The 27,422-nt window shown below is 54.6% G+C and overlaps 1 protein-coding gene across 2 annotated transcripts; it reads left to right on the forward strand.

Annotated features, from left to right (window-relative positions):
- The first annotated feature begins 11,367 nt into the window (after window positions 1–11,367).
- Window positions 11,368–20,414, forward strand: SERPINH1 (serpin family H member 1). Of its 2 annotated transcripts, XM_025848447.2 has the most exons (6): window positions 11,368–11,597; window positions 13,124–13,167; window positions 15,597–16,261; window positions 16,658–16,756; window positions 16,863–17,095; window positions 19,407–20,414. In XM_025848447.2, the coding sequence occupies exons 3-6, from the start codon at window positions 15,640–15,642 to the stop codon at window positions 19,707–19,709; spliced, it is 1,257 nt and encodes a 418-aa protein (XP_025704232.1). In that variant the 5' UTR covers window positions 11,368–11,597; window positions 13,124–13,167; window positions 15,597–15,639; the 3' UTR covers window positions 19,710–20,414. The 2 variants fall into 2 exon arrangements, with proteins under 2 accessions (XP_025704232.1, XP_025704231.1); XM_025848446.2 differs by lacking the exon at window positions 13,124–13,167 and having other exon boundaries at window positions 11,370–11,597.
- Window positions 20,415–27,422: the final 7,008 nt, after the last annotated feature.

Here is a 27,422-nt window from a genome sequence, read left to right on the forward strand (position 1 = left end):
GCCCTTATCATTACCTGAAGTTATCACAGTTGATTCTTAATCATAGCCTGTCTCCCCCAGGCTGCATTGTGAGGCTCCTTGAGAGCAAAGGCCTTGTTTTGTTCACCTAGAACAGTATCCGGTGCACAGTGGGTTCTCAATAAATATTTGTTCCATAAAAGAAAGAAGGAAGGAAGGAAGGAAGGAAAGCCTTAATATGCTCCCTGTCCAGTGCACGCTGAGGGCGAGGGAAGGGAGAGGCTTTGGGAGGCTGTGAGAAAGCAGAATGGAGGGCCCGAGGGTGAGAAAGGCCAAGGCATGGGGGGGAGGGGAGATGGTTGTGTGCACGTGCCTGTGGGAGCAGTGTGGCACCCAGCACAGAACTTGCCTGTGCACTTTCCCATTTACAGAGCAACTTTTTTTTTTTCCTTTTGCCCCTCAGAACAACCTGGAAGAGGGGCTGTTGAAAGGAACCCTTGTTCTCACTTCCCAGATAGGGCACTAAGGCTCTGGACAGTGACTGGAAGGCGGGGAGACCTCCAGGTACCTCTCTTGCAAGGACTCCGTGGCTCACCTGCCCCCCAACCTTGCCAAAACCTCCTCACAGGCTAGTTCTGCTAGCCAGGCTGGCTTCTGGCCACTGCCCTGCTGCTCCATCTGCCCCAGCTGCCCTTCCTCAACTTCTCTCGGGGCTGGGACTAGGGGGAGGCCAGGAGGCACTCAGCTGGGTGCAAATTAAAAGGGGCATCAAAAACCTCAGTAATCAAAAGAAATAACATTTGCAATATATATTTTTTAGAGACTTTATTTGACAGAGAGAGACACAGTGAGAGAGGGAACACAAACAGGGGAAGAGGGAGAGGGAGGAGCAGGGAGCCTGATGTGGGGCTCGATCCCAGGACCCTGGGATCACGACCCGAGCCGAAGGCAGACGCTTAACGACTGAGCCACCCAGGCGCCCCTCACTTTGATTTTTAAAAAAAACTGTTATTAAAAATATTGCAAATTGGGGCTCCTGGGTGGCTCAGTTGTTCCCTCTCTCGTGTGTCTCTCTCTGCCAAAGAAATAAATTAAATCTTTAAAAAAAAAATCAAAGTTAATGTGAAAAGATATCCACGATGAAAAATATACCAAAATCTTAAACATTTTTTCTCTTTTGGCTCAGGCTCCAATACGGCTTGACACAGTACTGTTTTACTGATCTCGCCCAGGACAGGCTATGTGATGTTTGGGGCCCCTTCCTCAAAAATCATTCAGAATTTCAGGATGGAAACAGCAGAACATTTAACCAAGTGTGGGGCCCTGGGAGACTGCAGAGGTTGGACACTCATGAAGTTGGCCTGGTTCCTGGCTTTATTTAAAATTTTGATATTTTGTTCATCATGGCTATTTTTCACGTGTTGCTTTTGATTTTTGAAAATATTACTTACCTTGATTACTGTGGGTTTGGGTGTTGCCATTAATTGTGCAAGTGAGGAGAGCACCTCACTTTCCTCACCCTCCCCAAGATTTCTGCGCTGGCTGTGAGCGCCTTCTCAACCCCAGGCAGTCTCCTCCAGGAAGTCTTCCCTGCCCCTCACCCCTGCATGGGGTGAGGTACTTTTGGGTTCTAATGCCTTCTCCCTGCTCTCCTCTGTCATACCGCTGAGCATCCCATGTGAGGCTCATTGCTTAAGGACAGAAAGCGTCCAAGATTTGAGCAACTGTGAGTTCTGGCCTTCAGTGATGCCAGCGTCAGCCTCCTGATGCCCGCAGGTAGGGCCCAGGTGCTGCAGCGGACAGAACCCCAGACCCCAAGCAGGGAAACCTGGCTTCAAATCCAGGTTCTATCATTCCTGGGCTGTTTGGGTCTCAGTTTCCCCATCTACGAAGTGGGAATGAAAAATGCCTGCCTCACAGCAGGGTTATGGGACTTAAGAATGCACACACAGTGGGCATCATAAGTGCCACTTTCCTTTCCTCTGTGCCTGGTTTGGGGGCTCAGACTGGTCAGCTGTGCCCCTAGTGACCCCATTCCCGCTCCAGCCCCAATCTCCGAGTTCCTTTCCACAACTCTCTGTCCCAGCTAAAGAGATGGCTCAGAGGGATGAGGGATTTGCCCAAAGTCATATACAGAGTCAGAGGCTGAGCACAGAGGGAAACCCAGGACCGGACGCCCAGCCTGGGCTCTGCAGGTGCCCAGCCCCTCCCCCACCCCCTTCTCCCGCTCGGGTCTGGCCTCAGGAATGCTGAGCTTGAGAGGGCCTGCTGAGCGTGCGCATGGTTCGCGCCCCCCCCCCCGCGTGCCCGCACGCACCCTCACGCCCACGCACCGGGGCTGAGGGCTCTGGGTGCTTCCATGAAAGGCGTGTTTCCCTCGTGAGTCAGAGCAGACGCAGAGCAGACAGCCTTGGCGCCGGGCTGCGCTGCAGTCCCAGCGCTCCAGCCTGCCCCCGGGAGGCGGTCCCCCCTCCCTGCTGGAACCTCTGGGCAGAGGCCTGCACAGCTGCACCCCCTCAGCGGGGCCTGCAACGATAGGCCCACGTTGCATCAGCGGGGCCTGTCTCTGCGCCAGCTCCCGCCCGCCAGCCAATGGGGTCCGGCCGAGTGTACAGATCCAGGCCCGGACCCAGCCCACCCACCGTGGAATCACCGCCGCCGGGTCCTCCCTCGGCATTCTTGGCGACGGAGGAGGAGGGGACGAGGGCAGTATCTCCCCACCGCATCCAGCATGGCCTTCTTCCCGTACCCCCCCCCCCCCCCCCCCGCCCCGGCCTCACCGGTGGCCCTGCCAACGCCACTCTGATTCTCCTTCCTGACGGTGGCAGGGGTGCCCCCTCTGCCTGGAGTGGGCCTGTTTCTCCCTGGGCTCAGTTCTTCTCTCGCTCGGTACCTGCCCTCACCCACACCTTCCATCCCATGGTGTCCCTTACTCTCCCATGCCCTAACTCCCAAATCGTCCTCTGCAGCTTGGCCTTCTTTCTCGAGTGCCAGACTAATGGAGGCTACAGCCTCCCAGATGTCTCCAAGCTACAGACAACACCTTCCCTCCCAGCGCCCATCTCAGGAAGGGGACCATGGGCCACCCATTCCCCCAGGCTGCACACCCCAGGGTCCTCCTTCCTCCTGCTGCTGGCCCTTCCATGCTCAGTCTACCACCAGGACCTCTGTAGTCCGATGGTTCCTATCCAGGTGCAGGCATTAGCATCTAGCTCTGGGCTGTTGTGACATTCTGCCCCTGGCCTCTATCACTCTCCACTCAGCAGGCAGAGAACTACTTTAAAAACACCTCCTTCTCGGGGCGCCTGGGTGGCTCAGTCCTTAAGCGTTTGCCTTCGGCTCAGGTCATGATCCTAGGGTCCGGGGATCGAGCCCCGCATGGAGCCTTGCATCGGGCTCCCTGCTCCGTGGGAGGCCTGCTTCTCCCTCTCCCTCTCCCCCTGCTTGTGTTCCCTCTCTCGCTGTGTCTCTGTCAAACAAATAAATAAATAAAATCTTTAAATAAAAAAAAAAACACCTCCTTCTCTCTCTCTCTCTCAAATAAATTAATAAATAAAATCTTAAAAAAAAAAAAAGGTGGGGGGGTGGGCACCTGGGTGGCTCAGTTGGTTAAGCACCTGACTCTTGGTTTTGGCTCAGGTCACAATCTCAGGGTCGTGGGCTCCAGGCTCAGAACAGAGTCTGTTTGTTCCTCTGCTCCTCCCTGCTCCCCCACTCTCTAAAATAAATAAATAAAATCTTTAAAAACACCAATGGGACGTTGTCTGTTCCCTGCTAAATTGTCTTCAGGAGGAAGCTCCAAGTTCCCCACCCCCAAGCTCCTGGGAGACCCCTGGCTGGCCATCTTCTGCAGCTTTACCCACACATACTCCTGACCCCTCACATGGTGACCTTTGTCGGGACCTTCCCTGCCTGCCTGCCCTGGCGGCTTCCCATGAAATACTGTCAGGATCTAGCTCATTTTAGCCTGAGGCCTAAAGCCAGCAGGCTTGCAGGCATGGAAAATGCCAGGCCTGGCCAGAAGAGCTCGAGCCCCAGCCTCCCAACCTCCCCAGAGCTGCAATTAGGGACCCTGAGCCCCAGGCCCCATTGGCCTGCACTTTTCCACCCCCAACTCAGATGTGGCCTTCAGGCTTGGCTTGACCTCCCACTGGATGTTTCTATCCTATTCACTATATTGACTTTTTGAAAAACTGATTACAGAAGTGATATATGCTATTGAAAAATTTCAGAGAAGCAGAGAGGAGAAAATAGAAATAATGTATATTTCCATCTCCAAAGATAAACAGTAATAAACCATTGAAGAGTTTTCCTTCTGGTCTTTTTCTATGAGTATTATACACATTTCTTTATATTTTTTTATTAACACACATTCATTGAAAAAAATAAAATGACTTCAGGGACACCTGGCTGGCTCAATCAGTAGAGCATGCGATTCTGGATCTCGGGGTTGTAAGTTTGAGCCCCACGTTGAGTATAGACGTTACCCTAAAAAAATAAAATCCTTAAAAATAAAAAAAAGTAAATAAAACAACTTTGAACAGCAGAAATGTTCTAAAAATTAAGTGGAAATCATCTAATACCAAGAGTGGACTTCTCGGTGAAATGTGAACATACTTCCACACATCTGTGCCTCTGCACAGAGAGTTTTCATAAATATGCTGTTTTATAAGCTGCTCTATTTTTTGTCCACCAAATCCACTGAGCTGTCTTTCTCTGCTTGAGGATTAAAATAGCTCCCCCCTTTATGATGGCCGCCAAGAGTCCATCCCATACTGATACTGTCTCCAATTTTTGGCCCTTACAAACGAGGCTGTAATGTGCATCCTTGTACATGTACCTCGGCTCATATTTTCAAAAATAATTTCCTTAGGCTAAATTCCAAAAAGCTGATTTAAAAAGGAAAAAAATGTGTGAATAAGTAATGCATTCCTATAGAGTTCACCCTTGAACAACACAGGGGTTAGGGGTGCTGACCCCCTACACAGTCAAAAAAATCCATGAATAACTTTGGACTCCCTCAAAACTTCACTACTAACAGCCTACTGTTGATCAGAAGCCTTACTGATAAGATAAAGTCAGCTAACACATATTATGGATGTTATATGTATTATACACTGTATTCTTACAATAAAGCTAGAGAAAAGAAAATGTTTTGAAGAAAATCATAAGGAAGAAAAATTCATTTACAGTATTGTACAGTATTTATTTTAAAAAAACCCATCCGCATATAAGTTGGACCGCAGTTCAAACCAGAGCTGTTCTCGGTCAGCAGCAGTCCAAAAATAAGTCTCACCCCTCCCTTTCTCCCTTCCCTCCGGCCCTTCCCCTGCAGGGAGGCATGTTACAAGCTTCTCACCCACCTGCAGGGATGCTGTGTGCAGATCTGAAAGGCAGCAGTGTACCCTACACATTGTCCTTTACTTTCCTCTTCCATATCAGGATCAGGACATAAAGAACCTCCAACTTTTTGTTTTTCCCAGCTTCTTGGTATTCCCACTCCCTACCAATAGAGGGGTTGTTTCCACTTTTTGCTATTACAAACAACGTTGCAGGGAATTATTCAGTAACATGTCTTTAAAGCTCCCATTGCAAAGTGCCTTCTGGAAAGGCTGTGCCCATTGCTTCTCCTGCCAGAACCCTTCTTCCTGTTTAAAATGCAATCCCTCAGATCCTTCTAGATCCTGTTCAAAATCCCCCATGTTACAGATGAGGAAACTGAGGCACAGGGACTTGCAGCAACTTTCCAAGGTCACTCAGTGACTAGTGGCTAGTGGCACCCAGACTTCCTGACTCTCAGGCTGGGTTCTTCCCCCTTCTGCCAGGCTGCCATCCTCTGCCTGTGCCTCCCCAGGGCAGTCACCATGACACTCACAGCCCTTTGGGATCCTCATGTATGTGTGCAAGGACAGGTGTGAGTGGAACCGACAGGACAGTGCTCAGAGGACAGAGCAGGAGTGGCTAGGTAGGACTGGACCAGGCAATGATGAAGAGATGAGCAGAGTATGAGTGCTCTCCAATTCCTTGTTTCATCTGTACTTCTCATTATCTTCAAGAGGATCATTACAAGTTTGGCGGGGGGTGGGGGGACCTAGATCATGGGCACGAGGCTAAAATATAGCAGACCTCCAAACCAGGGCTTCTTGGACTCATAACACTGGGGAGGCCGCCCTGGGCTGAATCAGATTAGGGCTGGGGTGTGTAGGGTGGTCAGGATTCAGGGTCCCTTTCCTGGGTGTCAGAGATAGATGGTGAGAAAGGGAGGGCAGCCCTGTGGCTGAGCTGGACATCACTATATAGTACCCTAACCTGTACCCTAACCCGTACCCTAACCCGTACCCTAACCTTAACCCATACCCTAACCCGAACCCGTACCCTAACCCTAACCCATACCCTAACCTGTACCCTAACCCGTACCCTAACCCTAACCCATACCCTAACCCTAACCCGTACCCCAACCCGTACCCTAACCTGTACCCTAACCCGTACCCTAACCCGTACCCTAACCCTAACCCATACCCTAACCCGAACCCGTACCCTACCCCATACCCTGGTAGATACCAGACAATATTTAACAAGCATCTACCAGCCTACCAGCCCTCTTGGCCTCTTGGCCTTGCAGGCAGCTGGAGCCATTTCCATGGAGTTGCCAGAGGAGGCCTGGGAGGGGGAGGCCGGGAGAAGGGAGGGAGCTACCAATCCACCCAAAGTACAATGTGCTGCCCCATTCCCTAAAGCTGAGCCTTCTTAAGAGCCTCCTCTCTTGCTCTGACCCTAAGAAGGCAGAACATCTCTGCCCTGGGGGCACCAAGGACCTGCCTTTGCAAACTGGCACGCCTGATGCTAGGGCAGTGAGGGCAATGAAGGGGCTTGGACTCTCTCCAGGGACCACTGGAGAGCTGGTGAAGGGAGCCCTGGGCTGGGCTCAGGAGCCCTGTGCCTGTGCGCTGCACCCGGCTCCTTCCACTTCCCAATGGGAACTATATCCTAGCCTCCTAGGGTTTGGGGCACCCCACACGTGGTAGATGCTCAAGAAAGACCTGCAGATTTTTTTTTAAAAAGATTTTATTTTTAAGAGAGAGAGAGAGAGAGAGAGAGACCACTCAAGCATTAAGGAGGTGGGGGGGAGGAGAGGGAGAAGCAGACTCCCCGCTGAGCAGGGAGCCCGATGCGGCTGGATCCCAGGACCCTGGGATCATGACCTGAGCTGAAGGCAGACGCTTAACGGACTGAGCTCCCCAGGCGCCCCAAGCCTGCAGGTTCTGAGGTGAAGGCAGGGTGAACAACCGGCCACCAGCAGGGAGTGGGGTGCAAGGAGGAGTCACAGCCTCTCATTTTACAAATGGAAGCTCAGAGAGGGAAGTGACTTCCCCAGTGCTTCACAGCTGATAAGGGGTGAAGGGATGAGAGTGGAACCCCAGATCTCCTGGCTGTGCCCTTTCCCCTCTCCCCCTGCACACAGGTTCCTATGAGGCACGTGTGCTCCGCGCGGTGCATTTGTGTTGCTAGGGAATATGCAGCCACGTGTGTGCGTGGACTGCAGGAAGGGGCCACAGCGTGTGGACAGACACGTGCATGTGCAGCGTCATGTGTCAGTGCGCATATGTCTCCTGGGTGTCGTGTCAGACGTGTGAGTGAAGTAACTGGACGGCCCTTGTGACTTCCCTCCGCACCAGCGCTGCGGGGGGGGGGGGGGGGGGGGGGGGGAGGTGGGGCAGCCGGCTCTGGGAGGAGGAGGGGAGAAACCCTGTGCCCGCCCACCCCTAGCCCCACATGGGGCCTCCCACCCTCGGACGTGGCAGCTTACAGGACAGCCCTTTCATCGGAAGCCCCACGCTCCACAGAGAAAATCAGAGATTGCAGAACTTGCGTTTTCCCTGACTCATGCTTTGGGCTGCGAGCATATTCTTGGCTTCCGGACAGCATCTCAAAGCGCAGCCTGAGATAGCCCTGGCCCTACTCTGAGGAAGAGGTTCCGCCCTGGACTGTTTAGCTGAGCCTTTCTTTGCCCTTTTTATCCCATGTGAAAAGGAGAAAGGGATTACACGTCCTTCCAATTAGCGTCCTATAATTAAGAGTGAGATACGGTTTAGGTGCCCAGCACGGCCAGCCGTAGCAAAGTGACCCATAAACGCCATTTCTCAGTCCTTCCCTTTCCCTACCTTCCTTTGGACAAACCGACCTAGTTCAAATCCCTGTGCTGAATGCAGCTCCACGTATGCCCTTAAACACTCCACTGAGCCTCCCTGACCTCAGTTTCCTCCAGTTTAAAATGGCAACGTTCTGGGGCGCCTGGGTGGCTTGGTGGGTTAAACATCCAACTCTTGATCTCAACTCAGGTCTTGATCTCAGGGTCGTGAGTTCAAACCCCACACTGGGCTCCACGCTGGGTGTGGATCATACTTAAAAAGAAAATAAACTGTTGACATTCTTACTTACTCTGAAAATATGAAATACGGGTATGCTGAGCAGTTAAATGATACGTTAGTTTTTGTGCTAGGATTCTACAGGGCAAGGACCGCATGAATCCAGCCACGGGAGCCAAAGAAAGCTGCTTCTGTCATCTCTGGTAAAACGGGGTCTGCCGATCTGGCTGGGTCAATCAGAAGGTGGTTTGGGGGAAAGAGAGCTGGGGGTCCAGCACCTGGGTTCTGGCCCAGCTCTACCTCAGACCTGCTGTGTGCCCTTGGGCAACTTTCCATCCCTCTTGGGGATGGGATGGGGCGGAGGGCAGGAACAGCTCCTTCAGGGAGCCAAGGCACTGGAGGAATCCAGACCTGAAATGCTGGAGAGTCTCTCTGTAATTCAGTCTTTCCTCCCTCCAGAAAGAGTGCTTTTTCCAGAATGTGCAGCCTGGAAGTGTGGGGGAAGGGCCACAGCTGGGCCTGGGCTGGGCTCGGAGCTAAGAATAATGTGACAAAGGCTCTTGACATTTTTTTGCTGATCTTGGAAATTTAAAGGAGCCGTTGTCTTTCTTCAGGGAGGCGGTGCCTGGAGCCCCACAGACTCATTCAGATGCTACCCACCACTGGCTCTCTGGTGGGGCTTACCAAGTTCCTCCTCTGGGCCTGCGCTGTGCTGGGTACTGGGGACTCCTAGAGAGAAGGCGGCCCAGGTCTCCAGAGACACTCAATGACACTATAGGGTGATGACACAGAAATAATACCATAGTGGAGGCTTCTGACCCAGTTTGGTCTTCAGACCTAGCCTTCTCCTCAGGCCTCAGCTTCTCTCTCTCTAAATGGAGGGCATTAGTCCTTTCTACTCTGACCTTCTAGGATTCTGGGTTTATCCAGCAGCAGGAGCCTCAGTTGACCCTTCCCCCTCGGGGCCGGCACTGAGAGTCGTAGCATTCTGCTTACCCCGAAAGTGTTGGTGAGGCCTCAGAGAGCTAAGAAATGGAACAGTGTGGAGGAAAGGAAATCTCTGTGGGCTTTTGACATCTGGACCCACTGGAAACCAAGACCTTTCCTTTATTCCACCAGTTTTGATGGACTCTTCGTTCACGGGCTGATTACCCTGTGAGCACCAAGCTAGGCGTGGGGATGGGGTAGAGGGTGGGTTATGGCCTGTGACCCAGGTGGTTTCCTTGGATAGCAAGGACATATCCTTAAAAGCAATACACAGTCGAGGCAGGAAGAAGCACGTGAAAACCAGGACAGCCACTCCAAAGAGATGGACACCACACTAAAGAGGAACAATTTTGTTAATGATCGGACCTGTCCGAAGAAAGAATACTGGGCTGCCTCTGTGGGACTTGAACTCCCTCTTCTAGAAGACGCTGTGCACTTGCCTTTGGGATACTGCAGAGAGGCTTCTGCCTGGGGCCGCACACAGGAATCCATGACCTCTGAGAAGCCTTGCAGCCCAGAGCCCCTGCTCCTTCTCTTCTAAGATTCTCTGACTCTGAGATTTACCACTCTACGGTTCTCTAGATGGAGATTCAGATTGTATGGGGATTCAAGGAAGATATCAGCTTCTATGATGGTCGCTTTTGGATTCAAGTCCTCTCCACCTCTTTGACCCTGACTCAAAGAGTCTGAAGCTCTTGGAATCGAAGATTTCCCACCGTCCTTGTAATCAGACTTGAAGTAGCAGCACCTAACCCAGACTTCACAGTTAGTCACCCCCCCCACCCCTACTGCTGGGGACCCAGATGATTCATCCCCTGGGTGCTGGGATTCATTTGATCCCCAAGAGCCAAGGATGCACTTGGAAGAAAGAAGACACTCAGCACAGCTTACTGATTGGTTGAACGAATGAGTGAATGAAGTGTCTCTCTACCCTGTCCCTCCCTCTCCATACTGTGCCAGTCTGTTATCCATCATTTCACTATTAGAAGACTTGTGGGAGGTAGGGGCATGTCCTAAATCATCTTCTGCCTTCTTGAGTTCCCTACTAACATGCACATTTCCTCCTCATACTGTACATCCTTGAGGGCAGGGACTTTGTCCTGTTCTCAGCTGCGTCTTTAGCACCTGGAACAGACCTGAATACCCAGCTTAGCTTAGAGCTCAAGGGACTATCAGTTGTAGGAGGGTGGGGTGAGAGGGGTTGATAGTGAGCCCTGGAGCCCTGGGAGGGGACCCAGACAGGTAGAGGGCAGGGATAACCAAGGAGAGAGGGAGACAGACATACAGACCAGGGAAGGGGGTAAGGAAGCAAGGAATGACAGCACCACATTTCACAGCCAAAGAAGGAACTACGGCCTAGAAAAGGAAAGTAACTTGCTTAGGATCATACAACGTATTACTTAGTGGACAGCCAGGGTTATCCTTCCTGTGCACCCCTCCAGACCTAGCCAAACCACGACGTTCCCGGAGTCTCCGCCTCTATCACGACTTTCCAGAGTTATGGTCAGGTATTGGGCAGGTTAGGATCCCTTTTCCCCTCAGGGCAGTCACTGAGGTCCAGCTCCTCCAAGGCGTTCAGGATAAGCTGCGGATGGAGAAAGATGCTGCCTCTCAATTTCTGACCACCTCCCCTAAGACAAAGGAGAGGGACCCTGACTGAGGAGGGGGTGTGTCAGGGGACCTAATAAAGTTTCCGCTCTAAAACGGGGGGGGGGGAGTGGATCGCCTCGGGGCAGAGCCCCTGCAAAGGGAAAGGCTGCTGGAAGGGGTAAGCAGCCTTGTGGGGAGGAGGGTGCTCCTCTCCGGGGAGCTGGACCCTGGAGCTCAGTGTCCCCTCCAGCTCAGCGGTCCGAACTCCGCCCCCTCCGCCCCCCCCGCCCCCCGCCGGGTCCCCATCTCCAGGACCTGGGAGGTCCGGAGTCTCCGCAGTGTCGGGCGAGTCCAAGAACACCAGCGCGCTGTGCCGGTCGTGCAGGCCCTAGCGCCCGGCCTCTCTGCGGGGGCTCCCCGCGCCCCGCCCGGTGTGGGGGGCAGTAGGACCCAGGGGCCGGGTGAGAGCCCGCAGAGGGAGGGGCGGGAGCCGGGGCGGTCTGGGGGAGGTCTTTGGGTTTTTTTGGCGGAACCGGGGCGCCCTCCGGAAGCTTTTCCAACTTTCCAGAAGTTTCTCGGGACGGGCGGGAGGAGGGGAACGCCATATATAGACCTGGGGAGCCGGGAGCGGCGGAGAGTGGAAACCGTCCGCGGCTCCAGTGGGACTCTCGTCCGGCGCCAGCCTGCCCGGCCCAGGTGAGGGAGGGGGCCGGCCGGCGCGCTGCGGGCGCTTTGTGGGTGCTCCGGCGAGTGAGAGGGGGCGGGAGGCCCCGGGGGGAGGGGTTGGGGTCCAACCCAGAGCCCGCAAACCGGAGTCCCTGGCACCTTGGGAGTCCTTGGAGCGTTTGGGATCGGGAGCCTGGGGGTGGATGGTGATGGCTGAGTGAGCCTGTAGGGCTAGGGCGGGGCGGGGAGTCGGGCACTGGAAGGCTCGGAAAAAGTGCGGGATTCCACAGAAGTATGGGGCAGGGGTGGTGATGGCAGAGAGGAAACAGTGGGGCTGGGAGCCAGGATGCCGAGACTCGCCCCTGTGCAGGAACCAGAAGGGAGGAGATGGGGTCTGGGGCCCTTTCCAGTAGGGGTGGGAAGCCAGGCCAGCTTTGGAGTTAAGGGCGCCTCCGCCTCTGGGGCTGGGGCCCAGGGGACAGCAGGGGTGGGGGGACCAGTCTCCTGACGGGCTTGGGGGGGGGGGGGGAGGGGTGCATCTGAGCCTCCTGAAGGTAGGGTGGTAGGAAAGGAGGTGAAATAGTCTAGGCTTTTCACCGGGCGGGGGGTGTCTTGGGGTCCCTACAGTTTGGGAGGAGTCACCAGCGGTGGCTCCGCTTCTGATCAGCAGCCCGCATGTGTTGGCAGCTGAAGGAGTAACCTGACCAGCACCATCTCCCCTACCTCCCTCCAGAAAGGGGGTGAGGAATCAGCGGGGTTCTTACCCCCTGACACAAGAGCAGAGGGTTGGCTGACTAGAAGGCGTTGAGTCACCCACTCTTAACTCTGTCCACTGCTGCCTGGTTCTTGGAGTAACTGCAGGGTTAAGGCTACTACTTCCAAAGGCCAGGGTGCCCTGCCCCCAGCCCAGGGACATTCCTGAGGCGGCTGGAGTGGAGGAAGAAAGAAACCACTTCCAGCATGGCCGGGGGCCGGCCCCTCCTCTTCCCGGTTCCCAGCAGGTCCCTCTGGGCTCTAGGGCCCGGATGGAGGCTGGAGGCCAGAGGAAAATTAGGGGGCCTTGGTTCCCTGGAAGTCTCTGGCTGGTACCACACCCTCCTATCCTCAGATGGTTCATCTGCCCATCCCCCCTTCCTGAGGCCTCCGGAGAGCCACTCCTTTTGTCTCTGGTCACCGGGATTCCCTGCAGAATTTTTTTTTTTTTTTTTTTTTTTTTTTTCTCCCTGTGTAACAGGGGACTCCATCCAGGCTTCCTCAGGGGCTCTGTGGGTGCTTCTGGGAGGAAGGAGCCCTGAGCGGGGAGGCCCAACCCCCACAGATCCTGTGGGACCTGGGGTGGCTCCCTTCTCCTCTCTGGCCTCAGTTGCTCCCACTGCACAGTGAGGTGGACAGCCTCCAAAGTCCCTGTGGATCTGGGACTGGGTAAGCCTTCCTTTGTGCCACGGGCAGTGTAGCCAGGGTCCCGTTCGGGGTTCGGGCCTTCCAGGCCCCACCTCACCACCACCCAGCCCAGCGCTGCCCTTTCCCACTCTCCTCACCCTTCTGTTTTCTTTCAGAATGAAAAAGGCAGGCATTGACCTCCCTCTGAGGCAGTTTCAAGGTACTTTAGACTCCCTCAAGTGTTTGAGATCCTCTCTGGTGGACCCCCGAGAATTTGCTTACCTTCCTCTCTTACAGAAACCCGGGATCCAGTCTCAGCTGAGTCTGGCTAGCTGTGGGCACAGGCCTCGGCTCTCTGAGCCTGTATTTTTCGTGTCCTTTGTGGGACTGTGAATCGTCTAACCGTGGCCTCAGGGCTGGGATTTCTCTGGGCTGCGGGAGGCTGCCTTGCTTGCCGTGACTTGTCTTCCTCTGTGACTGCTGCCGGGTGAACAGGGCGGCTCTCTCCACAGCCACGCATCTCCCCGCAGAGCCAGATGGGCAGACTCAAAGCCAAGGCCAGGGAGGCCCTGGGGCACCCCCTGGGACCTGAACCCAGGCCTCCTGCCTCCCAGGCTGGAAGCCCCCCTCTGCCGGCGGATGGAGACAATTCTGTTTCCAGCCTGCCACGTCGCCTAGAGCGGAGCGGGAGCGGGAGTGGGAGCACAGCTGTGTGGCTGCCAGAGGAATCCCAAACTAGTCATTTGGAGCTTTCTTGCAAGGCCCCTCCCAGTCCTTTGAAGTCCTGGTTGGCTGTGGGTGGGAGCTGTCAAGATGGTGCCTGCCGCGTGGCAGGGCTGTGAGCTAGGCTCCTTGACTTTCCCAGTGGGCTGCTGGTGGCCTCTGCCCGGGGTCTGTGCTCTGGCATCAGCTGTATGAACTAGAGGTGACCTTTGAATAGAGCGGCCATATGCCTGTTGTCCTGGCGTAATAATTAGTAGCGCTCCATTTCATTTTCTTAGGTACCCTTGTTTGTACAATAATCCTATGGTCATTCTGCCTTTGAGGCTCCAGGCCTGGTGGGGAAGGAGCTAGGGCTGGGAGGAAGGCGGCCTGGGCCCTGGGATATATCACCTCCCCAGTCTGGACTCTGGGTAGGGTACAGGTCTCTCTGTGCCTTGTCTCCTCCTCTCCCCCCCTCTCCCCATGTGTCCTTTGCTTCCCCTTTACACTGCACCTTCAAAGAGGTGGCAGCCCAGGAAGGGGGGGGACCTGCCTGGGTTCGCAGGGTAGCTGTAGCAGTGGGGTCTTCCCAGAAACCCAGTGCTCCCGCAGGCGGGCCAAAGTCCCGAGAGTCTTCCACCAGGATTCTGAATTTTCAGACTTTCTTGAGGACCATGAGATGGGATCTGCCAGAGCAGTGGGATCCCAGCCTCTACCAGAGTCCTTCCAACCCTTCCCTTTGCCCGGTCATCTCCCCTTCTGTCCTGCATGAAAGTAGCGGGGGAAGTATCCTATGGGGAGAGACTGTCCTGACTGGAGGCCCCAGGGAGGGGAGGGAGGCTTGTTTTAGGGGCCACTGCTACCACTGTGGTTTGGGAGGGGTTTTGAGGGCCACCCTGAAGCCCTAGAGCAGAGGGCCTGGGTGGCAGCAACTGTCAGATGGGAGGGCAGAATGGAATGTGAGGTGGACCCAGCTTCCTGCGGACACATATCTGGCCAGCCTCCGGTGAAGGGGAGGGGGTGTCATTGCTCCACTGAGCTGTGACTTACCCCTCCTCCAGTATCCTTCCTCTCAGGAAATCTACCCCCCACTCAACTTGTGTCCTGGGATTTCCCCTTCACGCCGGGGACTGGGGAGAGCTGGGCAGGCCTGTCCCTGCTAGGACAAGGCCTTGGGCATGGAGACCTAGGCCCCAACAGCTTGGAAAATGGGGACCGAGGCCAAGAGAGGAGGGGACACACACTCAAGGTCACCCGTGGGGCGGCAGAATGGAGCATCTGGTCTCCCCCACTTAATGAGTGAGCTAACCGGTGACTCATTAACATCCCAGGGCAGAAGGAAAGGCATGGGGTGGGGGAGAAGCCGGCCTTCAGCCTGTCCTGACAGGACATCCTTTGCCCAGGCAGCTGTGCTTCATGCAGACCCTCAGTCCATCTGCCACTTTTTTCTACTGGAAAAGGGAGCCGGGGTGGTATGAGATGAGAGCTAATTTTTATGCGAACTGAGGACGCTACGTCTGGCCAAACGGCCCTGGTTTCTGTTCATTCACGAACAGCTGAGGCCTATTGTGTGCTAGGCACTGGAGATATACGGGGAAACCAGACTGGCTAGATTTCCTGTCCTCTTGGAGGTCACAGACTAGTTAGGCATGGAGATAACGCATAATAAACGCATAAGACTCAGTGTTGTCAGTTCAGTGTAAGAAATCAATAGGGAGGAGGTGGTGACTTGCCTGAAACCCTGTTTTGGATAAGGAGCTCAGACATAGGCCTCAGAGAGAGCGGGCCGACTAAGACCTCGGATCTGGGCAGCTCTGAGTTAGGGCTGGGTTCCCCAGAACTCAGGGCTCTCTGGCTCCCATCTGCAGGGGACTTGGTGGCTGCCAGTAGGCTGGGGGTGGTCGTCGGGGAGGAACCCCCAGGGTTTCAGGGCCGCCCTGTCTGCAGCCCTCACAGGTCCTCCGTGGTGCGTCCAATCCGCCTCCCCGCCATGCGCTTCCTCCTGCTCATCAGCACCTGCTGCCTCCTGGCCGTGGCCCTGGCCGCCGAGGTGAAGAAGCCGGCGGCCGCGGCGGCACCCGGTACAGCAGAAAAGCTGAGCCCCAAAGCGGCCACGCTGGCTGAGCGCAGTGCCGGCCTGGCCTTCAGCCTGTACCAGGCCATGGCCAAGGACCAGGCGGTGGAGAACATCCTGCTGTCGCCCGTGGTGGTGGCCTCGTCCCTGGGGCTTGTGTCGCTGGGGGGCAAGGCCGCCACGGCATCCCAGGCCAAGGCGGTGCTGAGCGCCGAGCAGCTGCGCGACGAGGAGGTGCACGCGGGCCTGGGCGAGCTGCTGCGGGCGCTCAGCAACAGCACAGCGCGCAACGTGACCTGGAAGCTGGGCAGCCGCCTGTACGGGCCCAGCTCCGTGAGCTTCGCCGAGGACTTCGTGCGCAGTAGCAAACAGCACTACAACTGCGAGCACTCCAAGATCAACTTCCGCGACAAGCGCAGCGCCCTGCAGTCCATCAATGAGTGGGCGGCGCAGACCACCGACGGCAAGCTGCCCGAGGTCACCAAGGACGTGGAGCGGACGGATGGCGCGCTGCTGGTCAATGCCATGTTCTTCAAGCGTGAGTCCGGAGGGGAGGGGCGGCCGGGGTGGGGCTGCCGCTCAGCAGGTGTTGCCTAAATGCCTGACAGGTGTCAGGGCGGAGGGCGGACGCCGCGGTGGCTGAGCTGGGGGTCCTCCTTCGGAAGGAATTCCCTGTCAAGTGGAAAGATCCAGGCCCTGACTGTAGAGAGCCCTAGCCTCCGGCAGCATGTCCTGGGGCCAGCACCCCGGTCCCCCAAAGCTGGGAGCATGTACTCTGGGGGCTGGGTGCTCAGAGGGGAGGTGGGCTGCAGCTGAACCCCAAAGACTGGAACGAAGGCCTGTGGCAGAGAGAGAAATCCAGGGAGTGCAGTTGGGGCTATGTGTCCCAAGAGGGGGGCCTGTTTCTGACCCTGTGTTCTGCTTCCCACTACAGCACACTGGGACGAGAAGTTCCACCATAAGATGGTGGACAACCGAGGCTTCATGGTGACCCGTTCCTATACTGTGGGTGTTACGATGATGCACCGCACAGGTGGGTGCCCTGCGGAGCCGTGTGCTGAGCTGGGGTTGTGGGGGTGCTTGGGCCCTGGCCTGCTCCCAGCCCAGCATGCCCAGCGGCCTCTCTGCTCTCCTCCCAGGCCTCTACAACTACTATGACGACGAGAAGGAGAAGCTGCAGATCGTGGAGATGCCCCTGGCCCACAAGCTCTCCAGCCTCATTATCCTCATGCCGCACCACGTGGAGCCCCTGGAGCGCCTGGAGAAGCTGCTGACCAAGGAGCAGCTGAAGACCTGGATGGGGAAGATGCAGAAGGCAGCTGTTGCCATCTCCCTGCCCAAGGGTGTGGTGGAGGTGACCCACGACCTGCAGGTGAGGGGGGGCCCCATTTGGGGGCTGCAGGGCCTGGAGGAGAGGGTTGCTTGGGGCACCCATTCGTCAGCTCAGCAGGTCTGTCTTGAGTCTCTGTGGGTGTCCAGGCAGGACTGGGCACTGCTCGGGGAGGAGGTCCAATGGGACCTGCCCTTGGGAACACGATGATGACATCAGTAGCTGAATACAACTGGGCGCCTGCTGTATGCTAGACACTCTTCTGAGCACTTCACGTATATTAAACTTCTAATGCTCAAAACAGCTCTGTTGGGTGGGACTATCAAGCTCTTCACAGATGAGGAAGCGGAGTCTCGGGAAGGTTAAACAGCTTATCCAGAGTCACACAGACGGTAGCTCAGGGGTCTGGCACCAGGCCGCGCCCTGATCCTGTGCTGTGCCGCCTCGGAGAGTCTGAGGTGCCCCCAGTGGGGGGCTGTTCGAGCCAACGGTCGACCCCCATGCAGCAGTAAGAGCAACAGTGGCCGTCAGCCGTGCGGCACTAGCCATGACTGGAACCCGAATCCATGTGCTCAGTAGTATTTTCCCCTCATGACCACCCTGGGTCTCTCGAAGCCGGGGCTTGCTGAGGCCACCCTGGCTAGTCAGTGGTGGGGCTGTAGTTAGTCCTCAGGGTGAAAACTCAGGGTGGCCTTTTTGTCAGTCAGGAGAGACTTTTGTACCTGCTCCAAAGGGGAAGCTTTTATCTCTTTCCTGCCTTGGATGCCAGAAAGGGTTCCTTGCCAGGCTTCTTCCTCACAGAATTGACTCAGACTCACGGCTGCCGCCGTGGACAGCAAGCTTGCGATGAAATGGGGTGTGGGCTCCACATCACAGGCTCGTGGCACTTGTGCGGGTCGAGCTGCGCTTTCCAGACGGGCGCCATCCCTGTGTCCTGGGCCCGTCCCAGGCCCTCCCAGCTCCTCCTCCTGCAGTCTCTGCTCTCTGACTCCATTGTCCCCTTTTGTCTCCCGTGTCTTCCTGGAACCCTGGGTGGACACACCAGACCAGGGGGGGACACTGAGTTGGGAAATGTGGTGTGTGTGACTCGTATAGGGTCACGGTCACTGGGACTGGAATCGCTGTCTCAGGAACCCCTGACCCTCAGGACCCCGGATCAGGCGCCTGTTTGGCCCTGCTGGGGAGGTGGGCTGTTCTGCAGAAGCCTGAACTCCGGGGCTGCCGGTGACTCAGACGGCAGTCCTCCACGGCTGCGTCTTCCTCACTGAGAGCCAGGGAGGGTGTGGGACCCGGGCCCTGCCCTGGGAGAGCTCTGAGCCAGGGGCAGGAGATAGACAGGCCCAGACCCTGAAACAGAGAGAGGCTCTGGTGCTGAGCCGCAGGGAGCCAGGGCTGCAGTCTTGGGGAGAGGGAAGGCTTGCCGGAAGATGGGGTGGTTAAAGCACCCCACCAGGATGCAGGTAGGCCATCGAGACACCGTTGTGGGTGCCGGTGGTTCATTGAGGCTATTGGATGGGGAGCAGGGTGAGGCATGCTAAGGGGTGAGGCTGAGGTGCAAGCATAGCTCATGTGTGAAAGAGCTTGTACTTGGCTTCCAGGGCCTTTGCAGAGCCATGGAAAGTGTGTGTTGAGGGGGCTGCATGTTTGCGGGGGTGTGTTTTAATTTTTTATTACGGAAATATATAAAAATATATTAAAAATAGAGAGATCAGCATAATGAGCCCTCATGTATCCGTCACCCTGCTTCAACCATCATTAACTCATGACCAATAAGGATTCACCTGTACACACCCATTCCTCCCCCGTCAGATTATTTTGAAGCAAATCCCAGGCATATATCACTCTGGACAGGTTTTGGCCCCAAGGTTATATGGTCGTAGCTATCCTTAGGTTAGTCCTTCTCACATTTTGAGTGTGCCAAGAATCACCTAGAGATTTGGTTAAAGAGGGTTCCCGGGTCCACTCCCAGGGACTGTGATTCAGTGGCTCCGGGAGGGAGTGGGTCAGGAAATGTGTGTTTCCTGTAAGCTCCCAGGTGGAGCCCACACTGGCTGCCCACAACCCGTACTTTGAGAAGCACTGACCCAGATTGCTCAGCAGGACCAGGGATAAATTCTGCCTTTTCTCCAAGCCTCAGTTTCCTCATCCATGAAGTGGCGGTTAGAAGCTCTCGGAGGGTTGTCATGGAAGTGAGGAGGCAGTGGTCCGAAGGGCCCACATCACGTCTGGCACACATAAGGGGACCGGGAGGGGAACAGACGGGGTAGGAGGTGATGGGTTGTGTGAGCAGAGGGTGAGGGTCTAGGAGCCTTGCCTGTTGTGGCCTCACCTGGCAACCCCCTTGGTCCCACAGAAACACCTGGCTGGGCTGGGACTGACCGAAGCCATCGACAAGAACAAGGCCGACCTGTCACGCATGTCAGGCAAGAAGGACCTGTATCTGGCCAGCGTGTTCCATGCCACCGCCTTCGAGTGGGACACGGAGGGCAACCCCTTCGACCAGGACATCTATGGGCGTGAGGAGCTGCGTAGCCCTAAGCTCTTCTATGCTGACCACCCCTTCATCTTCCTGGTTCGAGACACCCAGAGCGGCTCCCTGCTGTTCATTGGGCGCCTGGTCCGGCCCAAGGGTGACAAGATGCGAGACGAGCTGTAGGGCCCCAGGGTCACGGGATGGCAGGAGGCAGCCGAAGTCTCCTGAGACACATGGGTGCTATGGGGGGGAGCTGAGGTACCGGCCTTGGATGTTCCATGGGGTGGGGGTGGGGAAACAGAGCAGGCTTCCTGTGTGTCTGAGCAGATCTTCCCAGGCAAAATTCACAATGCTTGGACGTGGGCCCCCAGATATCATGATGGTGAGCCCACACACCCCACATTCTGTGGGGCCTGGGGCAGTCGTTGTGTCTCTGCCCTCAGAGTCCTGGGATTAAGCCTGCCTCAATCAGTGTTCATATTTATGGCCAAGTGCTCTCTCGTCTGTGAGATGGAATCGAGCTAGGGGGGTTCAGCCCAGCCCTGTGGAGTGGGGGCCCTCTTTCCCTGACCCCACCATCACCTCAGCCCTCTCTCCAGCTCTACTCCAGTCCTCTCCCAATTCCCGTCAACTCTAAAGTGAGGTGCTGCAGCCCCTGGCCCAGGCACCTCCGTGATGGCCCTGGTCCCAGAGACGGGGATCAGGAACTAGCTCATGGGGGCGCTCGTGGGCAGACTCTGGTCAGGCATCATGGGGATGAACTTTTTTTTTTCTCCTTTTGTAGATTTTCAAAGGTGGGGAGGGCAGGGGGAAAATGAGCCTTTGTTGCTGTCAAACCAAGAACTTATTTGTACAATTTTTTTTTTTCAATAAAACTTTTCCAGTGAAGTTTTTTTGGAGCACGGAGGGTGATTGGATCAGAGATTCCCAGGGGACAAGGGCTCCTGCTGTGGAGCCAGGGCCCATGTCGGGCCCTGAAGTGCCGGCAGGTGACTGCAGGCCTGGTCCATACCGACTCAGGAAATTTGGTTCTGGCTACCCTGGACACGTGGCTGCAGGGATGGAATGGAAGTGCTGGGCCTGGAGCCCAGGGCGTTGCAGACTTGAACGCTGGCTGTCCAGTCTGTAACCCCCTAGCTTTCCACTTGAAGCTGACCTCGTCCATATCCAGGGCCAGACTACAAGCTCGGGCTGCCTGACTGGGCAGGGCTTGGGCAGGAAGGAGCTGGTGGGAGCCTGGTTCTGTTCGGGTTTATAGCAGGAGAGTCCTCACACCCATTCCCTCTCACGGTCCTTGGGGCTCCCGACACCATAGCTAGGGAGGGACAGGGTGAGGGGGATGCACAAGGCCGAAGACCCCTGGCAGAGGAGCGGAGGAAACTGGATTTGACCCCCATCTCTGCTGCTTGCTGGCTGTGTGATCTTGGGCAGGTCACTCCCTCTGGGCACCTCTCTCGCTTCCCTCTTCCAACAACTTTGCCCTGGGTTTGTTGGTCCTGGGAAGGAGTCCCTGCCTAGCTGGACAACCCTAGCTGGGGTCCTTCCACAATGCGAATGGGGCTGCAGAAGGGCCAGCTGACTCCCTGTTAGTACCACCACAGAATATTAACACAGCTGTCAGAGCTCCGGGTCTGTCCTGTGCTGTGGGCCCAAGAAATTAGATCTCTGCTCTCAAGGGGCTTCATTTGGAGGTGGAAACTTAGAGTGACAAGTGGGCTCCCTCCTCACTCTTCCAGTGATCATTCTGTTCCCAGACTTGCCACACTTATCCCCTGCCTCAGGGCCTTTGCACTAGCTCTTCTTTCTGCCTGGCAAGTGGTTCTTTGCCACGGGTGCTTTTTTTGTCATCCAGAACTCAGCTTGAATGTCATTTGCTCATCAGGGCCTTCCCTGATAACCCAATATAAGCAGCTCCTCCCCTACCTCAGTTTCTGTACTATGTTTTCTCATTTTACTGCCCCTTTAATGCTGTGAAAATTTCCACCTATTGACGCATTCACGGTCTGTCCCCACTGCTAGAACGGAAGCCCCACCAGAGTAGGGACCATGTCTTGTTCACCCCTGTATGTCCTGCACCTGGATTCAGCATCATACACACATAAGACACTAACATATCTGCGGATTAAGTGAAGCGGCCGTGCTAAAGGGTGCAGGGGCTGTGAGAGTACAGAGGGAAGCCATGACTGCCATGGGGAGAGAAGGAAGGCGGCGCCCAGGAAGAGGGGACATATGGGCTGCCTTGAAGGGTGAATTAGTATTTTTTTTAAAAAATTAGAATAATGATTTGAATATCAGCGGGTACTACCTTTGCATTTTGCTTCTAACAGCATGTTTATGCCAAATGCTGTGTTGGTCACTTGATATATATAATTTTATCCAAACCTCTTTGCAGCTTGGCTAGGTGGAATTATCCCTGTGTTAGTGGTGGGATGACCGAGGCCGAGGGAGGTTAAACAACCTGCCCGAGGCCCCACAGCACGGCCAGCGGGGGTTGAGCTGAAATTGCTTCTGGGACTTTGGCTAGTTCTCCCTCCATGCCACCCAGGAAGGGCAGGGGAAGAACTAGCCAGATTCTAAAGGTGCATAGCCCTCTTCCAGCCTATACATGTCATCCCACTTTTTCCCCCACAATAGCCCAGTTAGGTGGGAAGTCACCCTAATCCTACAAGTGCAGCTCAGAGATGGGCAGAGACGAGACAAGCACTCAGGACTCCTGGACCCAGAGTTCAGGCTGCAACAGCTCCCTCACCAGCTGGGAGCTCGCAGTGAAAGAAACCAGGCCTGGGTGCGGGGCCACCCCCAATGACACAAAGGGGGCCCTGAGGCCACTGGCTGCCATTCGGGCACATGCCGGGAGGTGGTGAGAGGTCTGTGCTCCCGCCTCACAGTGAAGGGTGGAGTCGCTGGTGTGGAGGGTGGCAGGGCAGGTGGCAGAGGGGGACAGGTCAAGGGTGGGCTGGGGCTGGACACCAGGTCAGTGTCTCCAGTGGCCCATCCAGGTCCTGTGTGGAGCTTTCCGACGGAGGCCCCTGGAGGGAGGTCCTGTAATTCCCACCACGCTGCTTGTTAAAGTTGCCGAGAGAGGACTCTGCTGAACTGTGGGGATCCTGGATGTAGGGCAAGTGTGCGGAGATGGGGAGCGCTGACTATGTGCCTGGCCCTGCTGTGGATGATCTCATTAATTCCGCAGAGGTTCCCTAAGGGATAGCTACTACTGTCCCACGTTACAGACGAGAAAACTAGCTCAGGGAGGCGAAGTAGCCAGCCCAAGGCCACCCAGCAGGTCAACGACAGGGCCTGGCCTCTGTGGAAACCCAAATCTCCTGGCTGCGGAGCAGTAGGTCACGGACAGGAGGCACGAGTGCCGCACTTGACAGTCACCAGTGGGATTCCATGTGATCCTAACCCCAGCCCTGCAAGCACAGAGCTCATTATCCTGCACCCGTGGAAGAGGAAATGGACGCCAGCTGAGACCTGCTTGAGAGCAGGCCCCGGTCTGCCGGGGCCCTGCCGCATCCTAGACCCAGCACAATGCCTGGTGCGGAGGAAGTGCCTTAGAGATGCTCACTCGAAGTGTTCCGGTGGGTGCTCGGTGCTTGGCGGCCGAGGCATCAGAGCCTCACAGACCTGACCTGCGGCCCTGCATCCTGGCTTTTCCCTGGCACGATGGCCTCGGGATTCTGAGAGGGTGAAGGCAGGAGCTAACGCCCTGGGGCCCGGCATCATGTCACCTCCATCACATTCTGTCAGTCAAAGCAAGTCGTGGGCATGCCCAGATCCCAGGGGTGAGGAATAGACTCCATCTCTTGATGGCAGGAGCAGCAAAATAGCATGGGCGTGTTTTCAATCTACCCGCCGGGGGCAGGCAGTTCTCCTCATGCCCCAGTCCCCTTGTCTCCAGTCCCGCAAGGGGACTTCGATGCTCACCTGCCTCAGGGGACTAGTTCTGGAGTCAAGTCTAGAAGGAGGAAGCGTGCACAGCCAAAGCATCGCAAGACTTTGCTAATTTCCATCAGCACAAAATCTGAAAAACGTAAGTGGGAATGTTTTCTGTGGGTGCTGGTCCCTGGAGGGAGAAACATCATTTCATTGGCCTGAATTAATTAATTAATTAATTGATTTTAAAGATTTTATTTATTTATTTGACACAGAGCAAGAGAGAGAGCACAAGCAGGGGGAACCACAGGCAGAGGCAGAGGGAGAAGCAGGCTCCCCACTGAGCAGGGAGCCCGATGCAGGGCTCAGTCCCAGGACCCCGGGATCATGACCTGAGCTGAAAGCAGATGCTCAACCACTGAACCACCCAGGCATCCCCTGAATTTATTTATAATACAGGATACGTTTACCTGAGATCCTAGATTCAGTGTGCCAGTTGGAGCAGCGAAGGGTGGTTTTCACTGTTGGCTTAGCTGGCTGACTGAACCCCGGATTCAATCGGGAACTGTGCTTCATTGATGTTGAAATGCCAGGAATTTCTTGCTTTAAATAGAGGAAGGAACCCAAAGACTAAGGGAGGGAGGAAGGTTGAGGTGGGTTTACCCCGTGTGACCCACTCACATAGCCCCTAGCCACGTTTCACACTCCTGACTTCCTCTTACAGAGCCTGTAGGAAACTTCCTTCAGCAAGACACTGGGAACTATGTTAGTGAGGGGAGCGTCTTTGAAACATGACGTGCTACTTGTTCTCTGCAGGCTAGGGATGCTGGCAAGACATGCTGCCACAGAAACAGGCTCCATAATTTCAGTGGAAATGCTGGGGCCCCAGGAGAGGCGAGCACACACAGCAGCACTTGGCCTTCTGGAACATCAGACATCAGGCAGTGATCAGAAGGGTCTAACTCACAGATATCCTCAGTGGAGGTTAATTGTTCCAAGGCCAAATAGGACGAAAGGGACCAAACAGGCAGCCTCTAAGTCCTCCTTCATCTGTATAACGGAAGCAACAAAACAATAAACAAACAGACCCTTCCAGGTTGGGCTATGGAAGCCCGACTTGAGCCATTATGAGAGAGAGCCTCAGTTCTTCCCCGACCCAAAGCCCCTTGAATGGAAGAGGGGCCAGTATGCTTGAGAGTGAACCCTTCAATGACACCCAGACACATACTGTAAATCTTTCCTGGGCCATTTGCCAGAGAACTGTGCTCTGTGAAGGGAAAACACACAGACTTTTCAGGGATTAGCAGACCTTGAGTCTATGTAATGCTAATTTCTGAGGACACAGAGCACCACTGTGTAGGGGCTCAAGTGGATCAGGTGGTCATTGGAGTTTGGACCCAAATCCAGGCACGTTGCACCCAGTCAGACTCTGGACTCGTCCTGGAATTATTTTCTTAGTTTCAGGGTGAACAATTGAAATTTATAGGCGGAATTCACACATGACTCTCCAGGCCTATGGAATAAGGGTCATTCTTGTAGAAAGGGACAAGTGGAAACCCCTGGAACGTCCCCTTCTTACAAACAAGTAGACTGAAACAATAGCTCAACTCCGGGAGAATCACAGAAATTCATGCCGCCATCAAAGACTTGAAAGTGGCAGGGGTGGCGTCTGTCACGTGTCCCTTCACTCGCCGGTGTGGCCTGTGCAGAAGGCGCGGGGCTCAGAGAGTGACAGGCAGCTAGCCGAGGCTTACTCAGATGATGATTCCAGTTGCAGTTGCTATTCCAGGTGTGTAGGTTTTGTTTGTTTGTTTTGGTGGAAGCAAATGTACATATTTTTTGTCGCTTGATGTGAAACTATGTATCTGAAACTAATTTTTTTCTCTTCCTCTATAGAGAACACCAGAAGCAGTTTTCTTTCTCTTGGCAGAGATAGCAGCGCAGATTTCTCATCTTGTCTTGAAACTCGTTGAGTTGCTAGTTCTCTGCTATGATTTAATCTTTGTGGATTTCGATTATCCTCCCAAATTACAGGACAGCATACTTGTCTGCTACATTGATTACAGAGTGTTCCTAGGATTTGGAGAGTGGAAAGTATCAGGTACTTTAGATGCATGGATAAGGTACAGATGTGCTGAGAATGGGAGATAAATCCCATAAGAACATAGAGGCCTGCCACCCGAGTGAAGTTTCTGGGTGTTCAGTGGTCAGGATTACTGGTATTAGGATTCTCCGTAGAAACAGAATCAATAGAAGATACAGGTATATGTGGTATGGATATAGATATAAATGTATATAGATAGATATAGATATAAAGCAATTTATTATAAGGAATTGGCTCACACAATTATGGAGGCTGAGAAGACCTAAGATCTGCAGTTGGCAAGCTGGAGATCCAGGAGAGTCAATGATATGGTTCCAGTCCAAGTTCGAAGGCCTGAGAAGCAAGTGAGCTGATGGTGTAAGTTCTAGTCCGAAGGCAGGAGAAGACCAATGTCCCAGCTCGAAGACAATCAGGCAGAGAGCAAATTCTCCCTTACTCAGCCTTTTGTTCTATTCCGGCCTTCAACAGATTAGATGAGGCCCACCCACATTGGGGAGGCAGTCTGCTTTGCTCAGTCTACAGAGTCAATTGTTAATCTCATCCCTCACAGACACACTCAGAATAATGTGTGACCAAGTATCCTGGCATCCTATGGCCCAGTCAAGTCAACACATAAAATTAACATCACATCCTGCAAAGGGAAAGAACTTGCTGTGCTTTCGTCCCCTTAGTCGTAGTAAGAAAGTACACTTGCTGGGCTTCTGTGTATGTGGGAGTCGATCTATATCACGTTTCGGTGTGCCATCTGATGCATTTACTGAGTAGCCTGTAAGCTGCCCGCTTTGAGAGGGGCCCGGAGCAGGAGAAGGCTTCCGGGTGATCCAAGTGGAAGGGCAGGCAGCTCTTCCAATAGCTTCAATGACCCCAAAGGGATTCAGGTGTCTGCAGCGGATGAGGGCGACAGAAGAACCACAGTGAAGCATCCAGGATTTAGGAGCAAATTCAGGCTCTCCTTGGTGAGCAATTTTTTTCCTTTTGAGGAAGAGCTCTTGGCTTGTTGCTGAGCCTAGCTGAGAATGGTCCCTGTGTGGGAGGCACCAGCAACTATAAAGTATTTAATGACTGTCACCCGTAATCATCGCTTTTCTCAGAATACTTGGGGTGTATGTGCTCAGTGATCGCTACCTGGGATGTCAGTGAGTCAGGCATCAGGGTGAAAACACACTCTGTTTCTCTCTTTCCTCCTCCCTCATTTCCTAGAATCAGCCTCCTGTTTCTTCCGCTCCAGAGATTCTGCAATTGCCAAGTTCACCGGTGATCTCTTTACGGCTAGTGCAATGGGTACTTTAAAAAAAAAAAAAATTATTTTGGAAATAGGGAAAATGTCAAGCATACACTAAAGTTGAGAACATAGTATAATGAACTTCATCACAAAACTTCAACATGTATTGACATCCTACCCATATTGTTCAGTGGACACTTCTTAATCCACATGGGAGGGAAGCACGCCTGCTCTCGGAGCCTCTTCCTCCTGATGCTTTCCCCCAGGCAACATTCTTTTCTAGTTTTCTCGCCTGTCTGCTGCTCAGTGGCAGGCGCCCCTCAGGGGCGCCTTCCTCTCCTGTCCCTTAAATGCTGGCGGTTCCCAAGGCTCTATCTTAGATCCTCCACCTCTCACTTTCCACACTCTGCCTGGGTAAACACACCCTCTCTCATGGCCTCACATACCTTCCCGGGGTTGGTGAGACCCAAATTTCAATGAGGTCCCCATCTCTGCCTTCATTCCAGACCCCTGTCCAAGGCTGAGACCACTATATCCAGAAGTCTCCTAGCCACCCCTCCCTGGCTGTCCCACAGGTGTCTCCCACTCCCATGTACCGAACTGAGTCCATCCTCCTGCCCCAACCTGCTGTTTCCTGGATATCCACTCTACACATTGGGTGTGTAAGAAAAAATGGAAGGTGGGGGAATAAGCA

The sequence above is a fragment of the Callorhinus ursinus genome, unplaced genomic scaffold (assembly GCF_003265705.2).
Source record: "Callorhinus ursinus isolate GAN/ISIS: 27379988/994484 unplaced genomic scaffold, GSC_fseal_2.0 scaffold35, whole genome shotgun sequence".
NCBI classification, from domain to species: Eukaryota; Metazoa; Chordata; class Mammalia; order Carnivora; family Otariidae; genus Callorhinus; species Callorhinus ursinus.

What these genes read in the sequence shown, in the direction of transcription:
- SERPINH1 (XM_025848447.2), top strand. Translation starts at nt 15,640, where the DNA reads ATGCGCTTCCTCCTGCTCATCAGCACCTGCTGCCTCCTGGCCGTGGCC. An exon ending in CAATGCCATGTTCTTCAAGC is followed by an intron (nt 16,262 to 16,657) that starts GTGAGTCCGGAG and finishes TTCCCACTACAG; the next exon opens with CACACTGGGACGAGAAGTTC. An exon ending in AGGTGACCCACGACCTGCAG is followed by an intron (nt 17,096 to 19,406) that starts GTGAGGGGGGGC and finishes TTGGTCCCACAG; the next exon opens with AAACACCTGGCTGGGCTGGG.